General features: G+C 37.3%; 1 protein-coding gene across 6 annotated transcripts; it reads left to right on the top strand.

Annotated features, from left to right (window-relative positions):
* Positions 1-308: 308 nt before the first annotated feature.
* Positions 309-18,235, top strand: LOC128862780 (NF-kappa-B inhibitor cactus-like). Of its 6 annotated transcripts, none has more exons than XM_054101510.1 (6): positions 309-462; positions 11,511-12,374; positions 12,623-12,800; positions 12,917-13,100; positions 17,287-17,375; positions 17,440-18,235. In XM_054101510.1, exons 2-6 carry the CDS (start codon positions 11,644-11,646, stop codon positions 17,689-17,691), a joined length of 1,434 nt encoding a protein of 477 aa, XP_053957485.1. In that variant the 5' UTR covers positions 309-462; positions 11,511-11,643; the 3' UTR covers positions 17,692-18,235. The 6 variants fall into 6 exon arrangements, with proteins under 6 accessions (XP_053957485.1, XP_053957484.1, XP_053957486.1 ...); XM_054101509.1 differs by having other exon boundaries at positions 309-576; XM_054101511.1 differs by having other exon boundaries at positions 309-663.
* The last annotated feature ends 721 nt before the right edge of the window (positions 18,236-18,956 follow it).

Raw genomic sequence — 18,956 nt, 5'->3', positions numbered from 1 at the left:
TGATGACATTCGCCCAGCTGATTTTTTCGCCGCTGATATGAATAACGTCAAAATGAGTTCTTTGTTAGTATTCGGGGCTTTACTTTGTCATTTGTGTACATTGATAATTTATAATTGGGGATTCAAATAATACCTTAAAATAAATATAACAACAAAAATCAATAAAAATTGTATGTTGTGCTTGAAACATGTATGTTTTTACTTAAATGCGGATGCCATCACCTGTAAAGAATTTGCCTATGCAAATATGTATGAATTCGCCTTGGTAGGAATGTTATCGTTGCCATTTTTCTAGAATTTCGTTTTATATTATGTATCGTGCAACAGGTAGTGTCATGGCACGGGGCATTTGTTAGATCCGTCTTGGGTAGTGTTGTCTCAGTTTTAAAGATATAATAATTAAATTTACACATAGATAACATTGAACCAAATTCGAGCATTTGTTTAAAATAAAAGTATTGAGTGCGTAAAATTAAAGTACATTCATAAACAATTTTGCATGCGAGGAGGTCGCAAGCGCAGATATAAATTATAGTATTGAGATAAACAACTGTGATAAAAAGCTTTCTAGTAAAAGTAAATAAAAATACATAAAATATGCAAAATAACTAAGAAAATTAAAACAATTGTGCCCTGTGCATACCTCAGTGCCATACGAGAAAAGTATTAACCGTGCAAGTGAGATGAAATATGAATAATACGGCGTAATTTCATTTCGAGCGCTGTGCTTCTGCTTTAATGCAGCTGTGTGTTGTGTCATTAGTTAACAACAACAAAAAACTTAATTTCATATTTTATTTTTGATTGTCTAATGATTTTGTATGTCTTAGCAAAATGGAATTTCTAAATTATTAATTTAAAGTGTGCTAATATTCATTTCCCGACGAAATATGTTTATATGTATAAAGTGAAGGGCTAGTCTTCATACACCCGAAAATATAATATAAAAAATAATATTACACCGAAATATATATAATAATATTACACCAAAATATAAATAATAATATTACACCAAAATGCTTTTATTGCCTGCCAAACGATCGTGGGAGACAAACTTTGGCAGCGCAGATAGACGATGCGAGATTTAGAACAGTAAGCAAAGACGGTCCCACCAGAGTAGTAGCTAACTGCAGCAGCTCACCTCACCTGAATATTGTTAGCGCTGGCCTGATCAGTACCATAACCTAGCGACATATGCTGTCGCTTGTATCAGACCACTCACCCATTATCGTCTCGATTGAAAAACCTGCCGTTTTTTCGCGAATTACCGTTCCTTCATTAACTTTCCCAAAACTAATTGGGCCGGCTTCGCGGAATTCACCGCTCTTCCCATCACTACCGTTGTGCGAGAAGGTGAACGCGCATTTCGCAATTAATGCTGCTGCAGCTCCCTTTATTAGCAGCCGATTAGCAAAAAAGCGTGACCTCCTACGCGAGGCCAATCCAGAATAAGGAATTTCTATTTAGAGATTCGGCGACTAAATACTCGTCATTAGCTTACCAAATAGGCTGATCACCTGAAGATCTGGAACTTCACTTCTGGTGTAAGCTCTGGTGCACCGTAAGGTCGGTCGAACCCAACGAAGCACAAACACCTTCGGTGCACCAGTTTTTTAGCCGGAAATTCATTTTGCATCCTCCGGTCGATAGGTTCAAGCGTTGTGCCATCAAATGGCTGCACAAGCTCACGAGTGGAAAGCAGGGAGAGTGGTCCCTCTATTGAAACCTGGGAAGCCCGCCAATCAAGGGGAGTTTTATAGTCGGATAACTCTCCTTTCTCAAAGAGCGGAATGCTGTTGGAGTGAAAGTCCTTAGTCGATGTTTTCTGTAGAAAAATCTTTCTTTTTATCTATACTAATATTATAAAGAGGAAAACTTTGTTTGTTTGTTTGGTTGTAATGAATAGGCTCAAAAACTACTGGACCGATTTTAAAAATTCTTTCACCATTCGAAAGCTACATCATCCACGAGTAACATGGATTATATTTTATTTTGGAAATAGGGCTCGAGGTATAGGTCAAAACGTGGACCCGGGTAACCTTCGGGTGTGTATGTACAATATGGGTATCAAATGCTTTAGTCCAGAGTATTTTTCATGCCGCTCCGTGACTAGGGTCTCGAGATAGAGACCAAAACGTGGACCCTAGAATGTGTTTGTACAATATGGATATCAAATGAAAGCTGTTGATAAGTGCTTTAATACGGGGTAATTTTCATACCTATTGATGACTAGGGTCTCGAAATATATGCCAAAACGTGGAACCGCCGTGTCTTTGAACCGAATTAAACCAAACTTACACACGTTGTTAAGTAGGTATTGAAGATGATTTCCGTATAGTTTGAATACCTATTGGTAGATAGGGTCTCGAGATATAGGTCAAAACGTGGACCCGGGTAACCTTCGGACGTGTATGTACAATATGGGTATCAAATGAAAGCTGTTGGTGAATGCTTTAGTACAGAGTATTTTTCATGCCGCTCCGTGACTGGGGTCTCGAGATATAGGTCAAAACGTGGACCCGGGTAACCTTTGGTTGTGTTTGTACAATATGGGTTTCAAATGAAAGCTGTTGATAAGTGCTTTAATACGGGGTAATTTGCATACCTATTGATGACTAGGGTCTCGAAATATATGCCAAAACGTGGACCCGCCGTGTCTTTGCACCGAATTAAACCAAACTTACGCACATTGTTAAGTAAGTATTGAAAATGGGTTTCGTAAAGTTTGGTTGTAATTCGGAACACTGGCAACGCGTACAGCGTTCTTTTGAATCAGCCATAATGTCGCTTACTTTTTTAACGCTTGGGGCGAACTGAACTGTCAAATTGACAGTGTGAGTTACAATGTGTCAATATTTCTTTCTGATTTGGATGCCATAAGGAAAAAACGTAAGTGCAACATGTAAAAATTGTTTGTGAATTTTTTTGGAGTGGATTTTGGAACAGTGAATAATTTCTTACGAAATTTGAGAATTTAATGTGAAATCCGAATGAAATTGTGTTCGTGGAAAAAAAATTTTTTTTCGTTTTTTTTTTTTGAAAAATATAAATGGATAATGGTTAAAAAAGTCCAATGCTTAATAAAACATATAAATTGAAACGAAAAATTCATGGATGATCAGGAAAAAAGACGACTGTTTATTCATATGCATTGATTTCATGAAGCAATAATTAAAGGTGATGTAAGTAGCCTAATTTTCACCCTGTGTTAGCCATCTTGAAGCTACTTAATAAATCCGTGTTGTCCTCTTGGAAAAGCTACTTTTTATTTCAGAGCAAATTCTAAAGAAAAAGTACTCAAAAGCGTAGAAATTAAAATTTTGCTTAGACTTTCGCATCTTTCAATTCTATTGAAAGTTCTGTGAAAATTATTTATTTTATTTATTTTTTTTATTTTTTAAAAGCTTAAATAACAATACAATTGCTAAATAAACAAAAAGATAACGCAGCGCTAGCAACGGAGGCTTTCAGCTGGCTGGTGAAGAATTCCTGGTTTATATACGTCGTAGAAGATCAGAGTCCTTCAGAAATTTATAGATTTTCGAAATGTTGGAATCGGAAGGGTTAATTAATAGCGATAGTGCATCATGACCGTCAAAATTCTGCTGTCTTTGTCTATCTAGTCCAGGGCAAAAGGCTAACAAGTGCAGGATACTGACTGGAGTATTACAAAATGGACACAGGCTTGGTTGCCTCGATTGCAGTAGATATGCATTGGTGATTACACTGTGACCAATGCGTAGGCGAGTATATGGCGTAGTATAGTTAAATGGGAGGGATGATAGATAAGTTGGTTTAGTACGATTAGGATTAATCCTGGAGTAATGGTGGCTATAGTGAAACCAGTCAGCTACTAGTTTGGTTTGCCTATGCTGCTTTATAAGTCGATAAACATCATTTTTACATAAAAGGTTTGATGTGATCGTAGGAGTAATGCTCATATCCTTGGCAGTATTATCAGCGATTGTATTGCCGTTGATGCATGAATGCCCTGGTACCCACATGATTTTGATATTATGAGGGTGAGAAATCAGGATATTTCTTATGGTTCCAATAATGTGGTTGGAATTATTATAGTTCTTTATGGCCTGAAAACAGGACATACTGTGTGTGCATATAATGTATTTCCCCTTCGATTTTGACGAATACTGCATGGCGTAGAGAACTGCTGTTTCTTCTGCGGTGAAAATTGAACAAAACGGAAGTAGTAGTCAATACGATATAGGCTCTCCATTCTCTTTCACGACAGCAAAGGAAGTGTAATTCGCTTTGGAACCATCGGTGAAGATTAGCTGCCAACTAGTGCTTTTAAAGCGAGATGAAATTTCTAAAAAATGTGCGCAATACTCTACCGATGTCGTAGTAGATTTTTGCATGTAACTTAAGTCGTTTATAAAAGATGATTTTTTTAGCACCCATGGCGGGTAATGGCCATGTCTCGTCGATAATAGTCTTAAGGGCAGTCCATTGTCTTTTGCAAAAGAGGCGCATTTGGAGCCCGTGCACGCACGGCTGCCGAGTGAAAGCATTTTTGTAGCAAAGCATTAGAAGTGAGAGCAAGCTTAGGATAAAGTTTCCTTATATTGTCCTCCACATTGTCGATTAGTGATGGTAGACCTGATTCTGCCACGATGTTTTTTATTGGCGAAGTAGGAAATGCACGTAAAGATCGTCGGACAGCAGTATGGTAAGGAGACGCTAGGAGCTTGATGTTATTTTTAGCATGTTGGCCATATATTTCTACGCCATAGTTGATAGAGGATAAGAGGAGCGCCTTTGTAACGTTGACCAGCAATTCAGAGTTGATAAGCGAGCGTTTGCAAGATAAATAAACAATAAACTAATAAATTTGTAATTTTTTCAATTTTAACTCTTCTAATTCCAATGTTTTTCTTACGTGGAGGAATGATCGACTGAACTTCTGCTTTTGCAATGTCTTTACGGCAACAAATGGACATACATATATTGTCATATATTGTTATGCTCGAAATACGAAATTAAATTTTCTGTTTTATCTCATTCCTGTCGTTAACATATCATGGCAGCCAAATCTATATCAAATTCAATGGTTTAACAAGTTACTCTCTTAATGCATATGAAGGATGCTAAAAGTCAGCATTTATTTCAGGAATAAAAGTTTGTAAAAACAGTTATGAAACGTACATTTACGTTCGTACGGTACTGAAATGAGGAAATTTGCAACACGTCGTAATGCAAAGGTTACTAAAAATGGCTTTATATGCATAAGAGTGAAATAATTTTCCAAAATATTTTTGTTTACTAGCTGCATTTCCATTTTAATGTAATGAAAATACTCCTTTAGAGACTCCATTTTTTTGAAGTGAAAACTTCTTTAGAATCGTTGGGAGTGATTTGCGAAAAAGTGAAACGAAAAAAGCGACACTCTTGGCTACGAATATTACATATACACGTAGCGACGAACTAAATAACTTTTAGGCCAGCGCCGACAGCATGGCGCGATAGCCGAGCGGCTAGCAATGTGAGCTTCCGATCCAAAATCCTTGGTTCGAATCACAAGAAAAAAATTTTTTTTATACAGTTATTTTATTTTTTTATTTTATGATATGTTTATGAGGAGCTTTTTTCATGGCAGAAATACACTCGGTGTTTTGCCATTGCCTGCTGAGGGGTGAGCGCTATTAGGAAAATAGTTTTCCTTAATTTTGGTGTTTTCACCGAGATTCGAACTGACGTTCTCTCTGTGAATTCTGAATAGTAGTCACGCACCAACCCATTCGGCTACGGCGTTTGTTTAATTTTACTGATGCAAAAATGAGGAAAAATATATGAATAAAGTTTGCTTACTGTTTACACATTTTCCAAAGGTGACGGAGAACCAAAAAAAAAGTCGATTTTCAAACAAATACGAGTGCATATGTGTAATTGTGTTAGAGTTTCGGTCACGCCCCAGCAAAACCTGCGTGCATATGTGTTCCCAGCCATGCTGTGGAACACTCGAGAAACGACGATTCCTTGGCTGGAGGTCTTTTTCAGGAAAAGCCTTACGCTGGGGCACATACCAAAAAGCTGGAGGAGGGTTAAGGTAATCTTTATCCCTAAAGCTGGTAGACGCGGTCATGATACAGCGAAAGATTTCAGACCCATCTGCTTATCCTCCTTCATCCTCAAAACTCTCGAGCGACTGTTGGATGTATATCTCAGGGAAAAGATTACAAACTCAACGATTTCACCATCTCAACATGCCTATCTCAAAGGAAAATCCACAGAGACAGCTCTTCATGAGGTTGTAAGTGAGATTGAGAGGAGCATAGAATACAAGCAATACTCACTAGTCGCTTTTCTCGACATAGAGGGGGCCTTCAACAATGTTACCACAAGATCTATAATTGAGGCTCTTAACATGTTAGGCATAGGCATGGATAGAGAATATGCTCAAAACTAGAATAATCATCGGTGAGGTAGGCAGCAGCACGATAAAACGCTCTGTCAACAGGGGAACCCCTCAGGGAGGAGTCTTATCCCCTCTGCTATGGTTACTAGTCGCCAACAACATCCTCACCAAATTTAACCAAAAAGGAATTAAAGTGGTGGCGTACGCGGACGACATAGTGCTTATGGTTTCAGGAATGTTTCCAACCACAATCAGTGAGATTATGGAAGGAGCTCTGGTATTACTCAGCAATTGGGCCACGGACTGTGGTTTAAGTGTAAACCCGAGTAAAACGGAACTGATGCTATTCACCAAGAAAACCAAGGTGCCAAACTTTAATCTCCCAAAACTAAACGGCGTCAGCCTCACGCTAACCAAGCAGGCAAAATACCTAGGGGTTATCCTGGATCCCAAACTCAGCTGGAAGTCCAACGTAGAGTAGAGGGTAAAGAAAGCGAACATAGCACTTTACACATGTAAGAGAATGTTGGGAAAAAAATGGGGTATCCAACCAAAATTATCCAACTGGTCCTACACAGCCATTGTAAGGCCAATACTAACATATGCGGCACTAGTTTGGTGGCCTGCAACAGAAAGGAAATACAACAAAACTAAGCTGAACAAGATACAAAGAACAGCGTGTATCTTGACTACAGGAGCGCTTAGCACCAGTCCTACTGAAGCGCTCAATGTACTAACACATCTATTGCCATTAGATTTACACATTAAAACAATAGCTACTTGCAGCGCGGTGAGACTCAGAGACATAGGAAGCTGGACAACAAGGCCGTACGGTCACAGCAAGATCCTCCTACAGGGACCCTCGCTGTTCAAAAACGGATCAGACTACACAGTCCCCGACCTCAACTTCAAGAAAGGCTTTACGGTACGTTTTCCACCGAGAGCCGAGTGGAGCAAAGGAGAGGTGATTGGAAGACACGATATCGAAATTTATACCGATGGTTCTAAGATGAACTGTGGTGTGGGAGCTGGCTTCCATTCCTATTCCAACCTATCTCAATCAATTCGTCTTCCTGATTATGCCGGCGTGTTCCAGGCAGAACTTTTAGCGATCAGAGAAGCATGCAAATCCCTAGAACTCTACAAGGTAGCTGGTGCAAGAGTAGCTATCTTCTCAGACAGTCAAGCAGCTATTAAGGCCTTAGACTCCAACTACATTTCATCCAAACTGGTCCTACAGTGTAGAGAGAAGCTGAAACTGCTCAGCCATTGGCTTGAAATTACCCTGATATGGGTTCCCGGTCATAGGAACATACGAGGCAATGAGATAGCGGATGAGCTAGCAAGAAAGGGCTCAACACTAGACATAGCAAAGGCGGTGGCAGGTTCCACCCCACTGAACACACTAAAAGCATCTATTGCTTCACACTATCATGCTTTAGCCGAAAGAAGATGGAAGCACATGTATCACAACAAAAAACACATGACCGTCATATAAAATCCAAAGAACGAATGACCTGTTAGGATGTTCTCAGCCAAACATTTCACGTATCACTGCAACCCTTACAGGGCATTGGAAAGTAGGGGATCATGCAGCTAGACTCAACCTACCCTTCAATCCTATCTGTAGAAGCTGTCAAGCGGAAGGGGTGAAGGAAAGTCTGTTCCACTATTTATGTGAATGTCCGGGACTAGCCAGGGCACGACTCCGATCCTTCGGTAAGCCTTTCCTACAGCAAATTAAGGAGATCTCAGTCATCGAGATAAAGGATTTGCTCCTATACTTGGACCTCACTAAATGGATCTGACTCGGAAACACCAAAAAAAAAAAAAAAAAACAACAACAACTCAGCATTTCACGAGATAGTGGTATTAAAACGGTGCTGGTCACTAATTAGGAGCATTTCAGCTAAGAAATGTTCAACCACCTCAACAACAACAACAACAACAACATGTGTTTGTAACATTCAAAAAAATGTAATTGTGTTAGAATTTCGGTCACGCAGGTTTTGCTGGGGACGCTCATAATAGCAACCGCGTGTGTATTTTTATATTCGTAAATATTTTCATTTTTAAATATTTACCGCAATTATGCCGAAAAATAATGCAGAAAAGTGTCGTGAATATCGACAGAAAAAAAAATCAATAAATAGCATCACGGAATTCATTCACGAAAATTTAATAAAGTATACACCAGAAGTATCGCGGATACTTAGAAAAGATTACAATAAAGTTCCAATGATTTTAAGTGGCGATTTTAACGTAAATTTTGCATTGGACACAGCGGTTCCTTTAATTGACGTTCTCAATACAACATTCAATTTAAAAATGTGTAACAATCGCACTGAATCGACAACACGATCAAAAACAACCATTGACGCGGTGTTTCAAAGACATGTTGACAACATCGAAACCAAAGCATTTGTATCATATTTTAGCTATCATAAGCCACTCGTATAATTTGTTGAAATTGAAAACATTGAGGATGAATAATAATAAAACGAAGAAAATAAAATATGAACTTTATAGCAATATTATAATGAACCTATAATTATCTTGCTCCTAATGCTGCTTTCGTCTTATTCTCTCTCAGTTTGTTTTACGGAAGGTTTCACTTCTATCGCGTCTAACCGTTAGACTGGTGTTTTTTTACTTTTGTCTCGTTTCCCATCTAAATAATATTTGTTTTACAACTGCGAACTAACTTAAAACACATACATAAGTAACATCACGTACTTCTGAGTGCTCTTGTGTTAGATAAACATCCAAAATATTCTAAGTAAATATTATATTCGCTTTAAAACAAAAACAATAATTTTTCTGTTGTTTTGTTTTAATGTAGAAGTAATAAGCAATATACCAACGATTCATTAAATGAGGACGCTGACTTTGATAGCTTACACGAAGATGCCCTTGAATATATTGCCGGTTACATAATACGCAAATTAAAATTGACCAATTGTTCATGCAATGAGCCTACATTTACTTGGGTTGACACTTTATCTAAGGGCGGATTAGTTAAACCAAGCACCGAGTTCTTGGACAAAATTAAAATGTTGGAATCAGCGTTTAACCAGTTCAACGGCAGGGAGCTTTACGGTGGGATATCATTTTTACAAAAATTGTTCAGATTAATGAGCATTCGATAAGATAATTGTAAGTAAAGTATGCAATGCTTTGGGCGTCTACTTGTGTTTCTGCGTTTATATGAATTTATCTTTTTTTAACACAGATTTTATACTTGTAACTTTGCAGGTAATCTCGTTAAAAAATCAAATGTATGATTAGCGGACGTGACGAAATAAAAGTGGTTTTTCCTCGTTAAGAGTTTCCACTATTTTCAAGTTGTTTTATTATATTTATTACTTCAGTGTAGGTTTAAAAATGGCACCTATAGATTCCAATCCGATGCATGGTCAAAATACATATATACAGGGTTGGCCATATTAAACTGACCCATTGAGTAACCCTATAACTTTTTACTGTAATTTCAGATCAGCTAATGACATACCGCGTTGGAAGCGTCAGTCGAAGGAGATTTATACCATGAAACAGTACACCCCAATAGAACGCGCTGAAATTGTTCAGCTGTACATTCAAAATTCCTTCTCGATTGTAAAAACGCAACGTGCGTGGAGAAAAAAAATAAAGTGAAATCATTATGAGTGATGAGGCCCATTTCTCCTTGAACGGAACCGTAAATAAGCAAAATTGCCGTTTCTACGCCACTGAAAACCCTCAAATTATTGAAGAGGTACCTCTCCACGACCAAAAAGTTACAGTCTGGTGTGGCATTTGCGCTGATATGGTCATTGGGCCGTTCTTCTTTGAAAATGGTCAACACCAACCATTGACCGTCAATCAAGAGCGTTATCGGGCCATGATAACCGATTTTGTGATGCCGATTGTTCGTGAAAATGGTATGGAGCACTTCTGGTTTCAGCAAGATGGCGCACCACCACACACAGCACGAGCCACCGTCAACTTATTGAAGACTTTGTTCCCTGGCCGTTTGATATCAAAAAGCGGCGATTTTGACTGGCCGCCACGATCACCGGATTTGACGCCACCGGACTTTTTTCTTTGGGGCTATTTGAAATCTAAGGTTTACGTCAACAAGCCAAAGACACTAGGCGCACTTAAGGCCAATATCCGACGGGAAATAGCCGCCATATCGGCCGAGACGCTGGCCAAAACTATGGAATACGCCGAAAAACGGGCACATTACGCTATACGAGCTAAGGGCGACCACTTGCGCGGTATCATATTCAAAAAGTGATGTAAACGAATCTCCTTGAACTAAATTAAACGTTTTTCACAATGAAACACAAAAAAATGTTTCTTTTTCCATATTTTTTTAATAATCACATGGGTCAGTTTAATATGGCCAACCCTGTATATGACACAAATCCATGGGAATAGTTAAGTTAAAAATATAAATAATTAAGTACCACTTATAAAATAACATAAAATTATTCTATGGCTTACAACGACCTTTTTCAATTTTTTGCTACATTTTCAGAAAGGGGATCAACTTATGCCCTTTTTTCCCTTGCTTCCAAATTGCATCAATGGATTAAGTAGCATCCGAAATCAGTTGTCAAACTTTACTTAACCTTGTATAATTGAATCATGCGTTGATTTGAAATTTAAAAACAATCTTCTTTTTTCCTGATTTTCAATTTATATTTTATATTTACTCAAAAACAAAGCGCTTGAATAAAGAATAAAGAAATAAATAATATGAAAATCATATATTTTCTGTTCTAAACCATATCTATTCTATTTTAGTGTGCCCAGCGAAGGGGGCCGGGTTTGCTAGTGTACTAATATAAATATAAATACGACTGACTGTGCAGAAATTTCTTCACAAAACGAAAACAAATTGCTATTCATATGGAAGTTGTCGCGATATGTGGCGATATCGTTAAGCAATTTTCCATTGCAAAAAAAATATGTATCTGATAAATATATTTAATGACCGCAAAACTTACACCATCAAAATTTAGCATATGTATGTGTGTATGTATATGCATTGATTATTCAAAAGGAATTTATTTATTTTATTTCTTATCATATTTCTAGCAGTGCAATATACAATTTACTTTATTTTCAACATTTCCATAATTTTTGATAGGAACTAATAAAGTAACGGAGCTATTTTCAAAAGAACCGCTTGTGAGGGCAGAAAATTTCTGGAACAAAAATCTACACAATAGCGATTCCGCTGAAATCTCAAATCAAGGAAAATACAAGTAGAAAACTGGAAAATGTCGGGTCAAAACCCAGCTGGATCGAAAAGTACATCCAGCAATAATAAGCGATCGAAGGTTGCAAGCAATTATGGCAGTAGTGGTGCGCCTACTGCTGCACTAAGTCGAGAGAGCCAAGAAGTTTCCCAAAAAAAGGAATTGTTAGGAAATATTGACATAGATTATCAGTCCTGCGACACAGATTCAGGGTTTTTGTCAGGTCCATTAAGCTCAAATCTCGAAGAGCAAGAGGAACAGAAACAAAGCACTGACAGAAAATTTTCAAATAACTTTAATAAGTTGAGTTTTAACAAAAGAGCGGTGGGCAACGTTAAAATCTCCACTGATAGTTCGCATCATCACGGGAAAACTGAGGAAGAATTTGATGTACTTGACTCGGGTTGCATTGAAGAAGAAGAATACGACGAGTCCAACGAGACAGGAGCTCAAGCCGAAAATCAATATATTGAACAGCAACATACGGAATCGCAACAGCACCAACATAAATGCCATAATATAGCCGGTGCGTATAACATCACAAGTTCACACGACGCAAAAACGAATCTCAAACACGATGCCGACAGCAACAGATCTGATAGATTTTGCAGTCTTAGTTTACAAAAAGGGACAACAAATATAGTGAACGCGTCTGACCGAGTGGCAACAGTTGAGCCTGTAGCAGCAGCAACAACAAAAACGGCAGATTCGAATCAATTGCCAATATGGGAACAAAATGATGAGGGAGACACGTAAGTTTAACTTAGTGAGCTAAAAGTAGTTTATAATTTACATTTAGAATTGATATAAATAGTTAAATTTTAACTTGATAATTTTCGACAATTGATAAGAAGTAATTAGTAAAATCTATTTTGCTAATAAATATTTTGTATGTATGTGTAATCTTAAAGGAGGATATAAAGTCTATTTGTAGGTTTCACTTTTCACTGTGGTGTACTTCTTAATTTTTATAATGGCATTTTTATTATTCTTTGTACAGTTATCTGCACTTGGCATGTCTATCGGGTGACGAATATATTGTTTGTGCTCTTATCCGTCTTGCTATCCATTCGTGCCTTTTAAATATAAGGAACGATTACGGCCAAACCGCCTTACATCTAGCAGCACTCACAAAGCAACGAAGAATTTCGCGCATGCTGTTACTTGCTGGCGCTGAGGTATGCATAATCACATGTACCTATTATAATATTATTACCGATATGCAATAATGTTGTAATGAAAAGTAGGGTTGTCGTAATGCAGCTTAATAAATCTAGTTTTTATTGAATTTCAGCCGGACTCACGTGACCGCCATGGAAATACAGCTTTGCATCTCGCCTGCATGTCTGGCAATGAGCAGTGTGTCAGTGCGTTAATAATGCCTTTTAGCGCTTCAGAGATCAACGAAGCGCATCGTCAGAATGGCTACAGACCAAGCAATAAAATAGCAAACGTTTTGGAGATCAGAAACTATAATGGTAAGGCTACTAAAAATATTACTCAACGCATGCATTTTGACAAATTTTGAATTTATATGTAAAATAATATAATTGGCCAGGTGAGATAAAACAATAATTTGAAAAGTGTTTGGCGCTTTGTTAAATTCGGTAAAAATCGCTTGAGAAGTTAAAGGGCTGTCAACCAAGGAGATTAACGTTGTCCATTAATCTATCCGGGCTGGTTAACCAATGGCACAGGCGGCGTAATAGTAGACTCAGATTCTTTAAGAGGTTTGCACTTCGACCTTACGGTCTTTTCTGTCCTCTACTCATCACAGTACCTCATCCAGACCAGTTCCCTTATTAAACTCAGGACAGAGCTCCTAAAACGCAATCGTAACGTGGCGCTGAAAATTATCCGAAATATATTTTTATTTACAGGCAAATAATCAGACGCGTTAGTCTAAAGAAGTAAAGAAGTTTTAATTGAAAAAAAAAGAATTGAATTTACAAGTTAATAAACCTTTTAAAATTACTTGAGTAAATTCAATATCGCGACCATGGTAACAAAAGCATATAAATAGGTATTTCCCTGATGACTAAAAAAACCAATGTTTAGGGAAACCCACATCCCCATAAATTGAGTGAATACGTTTTGAATGATTAGATAAATATTACTAACAAAATTTTATGAACGTGAAATAGACGCACATGAAGACTAGTAATAGATTACGGAAAATTAAAAAAAAGAAACATTTGCGGTACAATTTTCTACAACTTGTTTGTTAGTAAATTAAAAAGAATTTGGCCTTATGTTGTTTTCTGATTGCTGAACCCCTCCTGGGGTGTGTAGCTGCTGAATTCATTACGTGCTGGTTCCAGTTGTAATTTTCTTGATGCCACCTATGGTGTTTCTTCCACTTGTACCCAAAAGCTCGCAATAATGCGAACGAGTGATCACAAGCTACCCGTTTTACAGAACCACTCCCATGTGCCGAACAAATGATTTAACTTTTCAGAAGTCAATACACAAAACTCGAACTGTTTGGAAGTGCTAAGTTCAGGAATTCCCCAGTGCTGACTCGCTATCTTTTGTGTTTTTGTTGTTTGCATATATTTGTCATCTTTTTGTCAACGTTCAAGTAGCTGAAGCGGAAGGTGTTTCTATTATTTGCACATGAATTTAATTTCGGCACTTATAATAGCAATGCAGGAAGGCACTCATACGAGTACGGATGTATGGTCTGGGTTTTTGGAAAGTCAGCTTAAGTCGACTTAGAATTTTCTCCGTGTAAGCATTAAAATATAGGGCAATATTTAAACCAACGATCTAGTTGTAGCTTTAGAATTAATTTAAGATAGTCGAATGGAAATAATGAATTTGTATATCAAAGATGTGGATGTATTGATCTGAAGCAAAAACGATGAAGTCGATTACTACTAAAATACACACATAGTGTACAGACATACATAAATGATAGAGCAATCAATGAATTCTATTAGGAGCCCGCTTGTAATACTTTAGGTGATCGCGCTCGATGGCGACAATTCGCACGAGTGTACTTACATACATTCCATATGTTGGACCTAAGTAAATCATGTGCTTATGTATTGGCGAAAGAGCAACACTTTCACTAACTGAAGTATTCGTGCGCACATTTGGGTTTTTCGTTTGTTTGTTATACTGTCAAACACCTGAGGTAGCCGAACTTGTAAAAAACCCAATCTAAATGTATAATTTGTGCGTGGTTGCAATGCCACTGACATGTGTTCACATATGGCTGGTTATCTGTTTGCGATGGAGAATCCGAATTCAGTATGTCTCGTAAGACTACATATGTACGTATGAACCATATGTATGTTACAATTTGAATTTTGTTGGCATGAACGGTGGTTTTTGCGGTGGGTATCGCTGAAAGCCATGGTCGGGATTTATTGTTTTTCAACTGCCTTGCGCAAGCGTGCGCGCTTTTAATACAGTTTTCTACTCAGTCGTCACATAACTTGGGGCATTCACCGGGCAAATAGAGTTGCATTGTTTAGTGTCAAATGCTTTTACCTTTTCTTTTGAATAAGCGGAAAACCCGCGAGTCATTTGTAATCGCTTGGGCGCATGTACGTATGTTTATACTTAGCTTTGTACTTTGTTCAAGTAAATATGTATGTCCATGCATATGCACATATATGTATGTATGTATGTATGTATATTATTTCCGCCGTTTGAGTTTCAGGGTTTTTCGCTTAATTTGCTTTGCTGTTTACATACATTCAGATGTTGGGAAAATTCCAAAATATTTCTGAACAATAATGACAAGCATCACTTTGAAAACCCCTCTATTATAGCGAAACTTCACCCAATCAAATTATTATACGAGTATTTTACCTAGAATTGAAAGATTTGCGATGAACTTTTGATCGATTTGTAGGCTTTCGTGAGTGTGTCTGTGGTTTGAAATTCACAGGCTATAAATATTCTCGGAGATATGAGTGAGCCTGGCATTTCCCGCTGAAGCATTGTTAATTTCACACTTAAATAAATTGACTTGCCGGAGATTTCTGATGAGTCATGTTCACTGCCTGAAACGAATCGATAAATACTTGCATTCCTTCGGAGTTTCCGCACCGTCCTTAACAATCATCAACTTTTGTCATAAATTTATCATCTTAAACCTATCCATCTAACATTCGATTTCACCTTTGCCCAATTTCCGCTTGCTGTTGTCTAGGCACATCTTTTATTGATAGCGCAAATCACAGGCATCGCTTACATACATACATAAATACACTTATATATGCATATTGAAATAAAAATAGCTTTGACAACATACAAACATACGAAAAACATTAGCTCTTATTCTTTGGTTATCATTTCGTTTCTGTGTCGTTGTTTCAATATTATCGATTCGAGCTGCGGTGTAATTTCCGAGCTTGCAAATCTGAAAACCTGTTGCTGTTCTCACTGCGTTGCGCATTGTTTCATCAGGTGGCTATTTTATTTAGACCATAACAGTATTGTTGCCAACAACCCAGTAGGGATTACGTTCAACTCTCTGAGCAGTATACATACATACATAGTCTCGAAAACTTCTATGAAGTTGATTGGTGCCGTCGTCATATAACGATGATTGCCGTCTTGCCGTCGTTATTACTGATACTGACGCCGTTTTGTTTTGTTTCATTTAAATTAGCTTTTGCAAACTTAACTCGCATTTCTGTGCGTTTTTTGTTGCTATTTAAGTGCTTTATTATGGGAATTTCTCGGGTTTTTCTGAACCCAGCCACAAATGCAAGCACGTTTGTACGACGTCATCGTTTGGTTGTTATTGCTTTATCGTTTGCATCAATGTGTTTGGGTTAGCGTTGTGTTGGTTAATGTGGCTGAGAGGTTTGCTTCCATCATAACAAGTTGTACTAAAATATATATACACTACTTGCACACATACACATACAGGTGCGGAAGCCTTTATATGGAAGAAAATACCCAACACTTCAGCGAAAAAAAATGTCAATGAGACTTTTGAGGCATTTGAAACTTGGCTTTGGTTACATTAATATTGAATTGGCTAAAAAACTGCAAACTCAGAATTTTTCTAAAGGCACTGAACAAAAAGTTGGGAATCTTTGATCTATTTTTTTGTTACAGTTTTGTGAATTTTTTGCAAAGTTTAGAGCTGCGAGTTGCATGTTTTTTGTTATAGAATGCACTACTTTTATAAAAACAAAAATAAAATAGGGAAAAAAATAGTTAAAACTTGAAGATTCGTTACGCTCTTACTATTTTAAATGCAGGTGTATGAAAGAAAAATTATTTAAATTCGAAACCCGGTTTTCAAATCTTTTGAATGCCTTCCATCATACATAGTTTGACGCCGTTCAGTCTGGTAGCGAATGTCTCCTGCAGAAATAAAATCATTTCTTATGGATTTTAACAATTTTTGGAACTTATTTACTAGAATTGCTAAACTTGAAATAAATAACAACTAATAATAATTGTTTTTTCTGGCTTGTATTTATATAACGTGATTTTGAATTCACTCGTCCAAAATTGTTTAAGCAGTTATCGCGTCAATCAAGAAGAAGAAGAATTTTGAATTGAGCCCCAATATAGGAATCAAAAGCTAATTATGATTGATGATGAATATTTTTTATTATTATCTTTCATAAGTAAAATGCGTGGGACCTATTTTATGTTTTAATACAATTATTTTCTTTACGTTTTTTTCAGGCGAATATTGTGTTCATATCGCTGCCGAGGCGGGCCATTTAAAAATACTAAGTATTTTAGTACAACATGGCGCGGATATCAACGCCAGAGTAAGTGCTCTTTACAGTAATTATGTTATTAGTTATTCTAATATGCGCTCTCTACTGCTTACAGGAAGGGAAAGGTGGCTACACACCGCTACACATGGCCATTGAGAAGGGCAATGAGGAGCTATTCAATTTCCTACTCGACGATTGCAAACAGACTCTGAATTTGGAAACATCAACTTTCGCCCGATTGACTGCATATCAGTTTGCCTGTATTTTAAAGAGATCGCAGATGGAAAGCATTTTGGAAAATCATGGTGCAGAGCCTCTCACACCACCGGAGAGTGAATCCGAAAGTAGCGGCGATGAATCGGAATAAACATACAACACTTCTTTCTTCTCATTAAAAAGTTCTACGTTTTAGTAGAGCCAACGAAATAATCAAAGTGTTTTCACCTATTCTAAGAGCATTTGAACGTAGAGAGAAAGCCCCGCAGAGTTATTATTGTTTGTAATTTATCAATTGTTTTGACTCAGTTATTCCCTAGTCGAATATATGTACCTATACTTGCAATATACAATTTGTTTTATCTGAATACTTCATTAAAAATTTATGGAAATATTAAAATTAACCAACCGAAAAAATTGTACGTCTAATTGTTAATGTTTTTAAAAAGATGTGCTTCAATTTTTGGGCCAGTTAAAGTTGAAAAACAAAAAGGAAATAATTTTTTTGAAATTTTCGACCTCTCATTTACTATAGCTGCATTGAAAAACTTAGTTCTAAGCTATGTCATATACAAACTCATATATCCTACTTGTAAATCCATAACAATTAAGAATAGAGTTGTACTCCATAGTTAAGTAAAAAAAATTTTTTTTGATATTGCGTTAATAAAACAAATTTTTTAATAAAAATCAGATTGAGGAAATGTTTTTTTATATATTTTTCGAAACTTAAAAAAGCTATAAAGTATACCCAAGAAAACAGTACTTTGTATTATCTTGATATGATTACTTTTTTCATTTTCATCAAATGCTTTGCTGTAAAATTGCGATGTGAGCGTAACATTGTATCGAGAAAGACATAGCTCACAGGTTGCATACTATTCCAAAGAAGGTGGTTTTAGTGTTTGCACTGATGGGAATGGGTTAATGCAGCACCAGATTCCAGCATAAGAAGATTCACCAAGCCACCTGGGTGTCTCCTGATCGAAAAACACGAAACCAGATCGATCATGTTGTGATAGATGGAAGACACGCTTCTAGTGTATTAGATGTACGTACGATCCGAGGACCCAACATCGACTCGGATCACTATCTTGTTGCAGCCAAACTGCGCACACGCCTCTGTGCAGCAAAAAACGTGCATCTACCTACGCAAAGAATGTTCGACATCGAAAAGCTGAAATCACAACAGACAGCCAGAAGATTCGCCACTCAACTCTCACTCCTGCTCTCAGAGAGTACTGCCCAACAAACCGGCATCCACGAACAATGGAGCAACATTTCTCGTTCTCTACGTACCGCCGCCGAAGAAGAAATCGGATTCCGGCGAGCCCGAAAAAACAATTGGTACGACGAGGAATGTCATGCTGCCGCAGAAAGAAAGGATGCCGCCTATAGAGCCACGCTGCGATCGGG

Source organism: Anastrepha ludens, chromosome 5 (genome assembly GCF_028408465.1).
Source record: "Anastrepha ludens isolate Willacy chromosome 5, idAnaLude1.1, whole genome shotgun sequence".
Taxonomy (NCBI): domain Eukaryota; kingdom Metazoa; phylum Arthropoda; class Insecta; order Diptera; family Tephritidae; genus Anastrepha; species Anastrepha ludens.
This window is presented reverse-complemented; position numbering and strand designations above follow the sequence as displayed.

What these genes read in the sequence shown, in the direction of transcription:
- LOC128862780 (XM_054101510.1), top strand. Translation starts at nt 11,644, where the DNA reads ATGTCGGGTCAAAACCCAGCTGGATCGAAAAGTACATCCAGCAATAAT. An exon ending in CAAAATGATGAGGGAGACAC is followed by an intron (nt 12,375 to 12,622) that starts GTAAGTTTAACT and finishes TTCTTTGTACAG; the next exon opens with TTATCTGCACTTGGCATGTC. An exon ending in TGTTACTTGCTGGCGCTGAG is followed by an intron (nt 12,801 to 12,916) that starts GTATGCATAATC and finishes ATTGAATTTCAG; the next exon opens with CCGGACTCACGTGACCGCCA.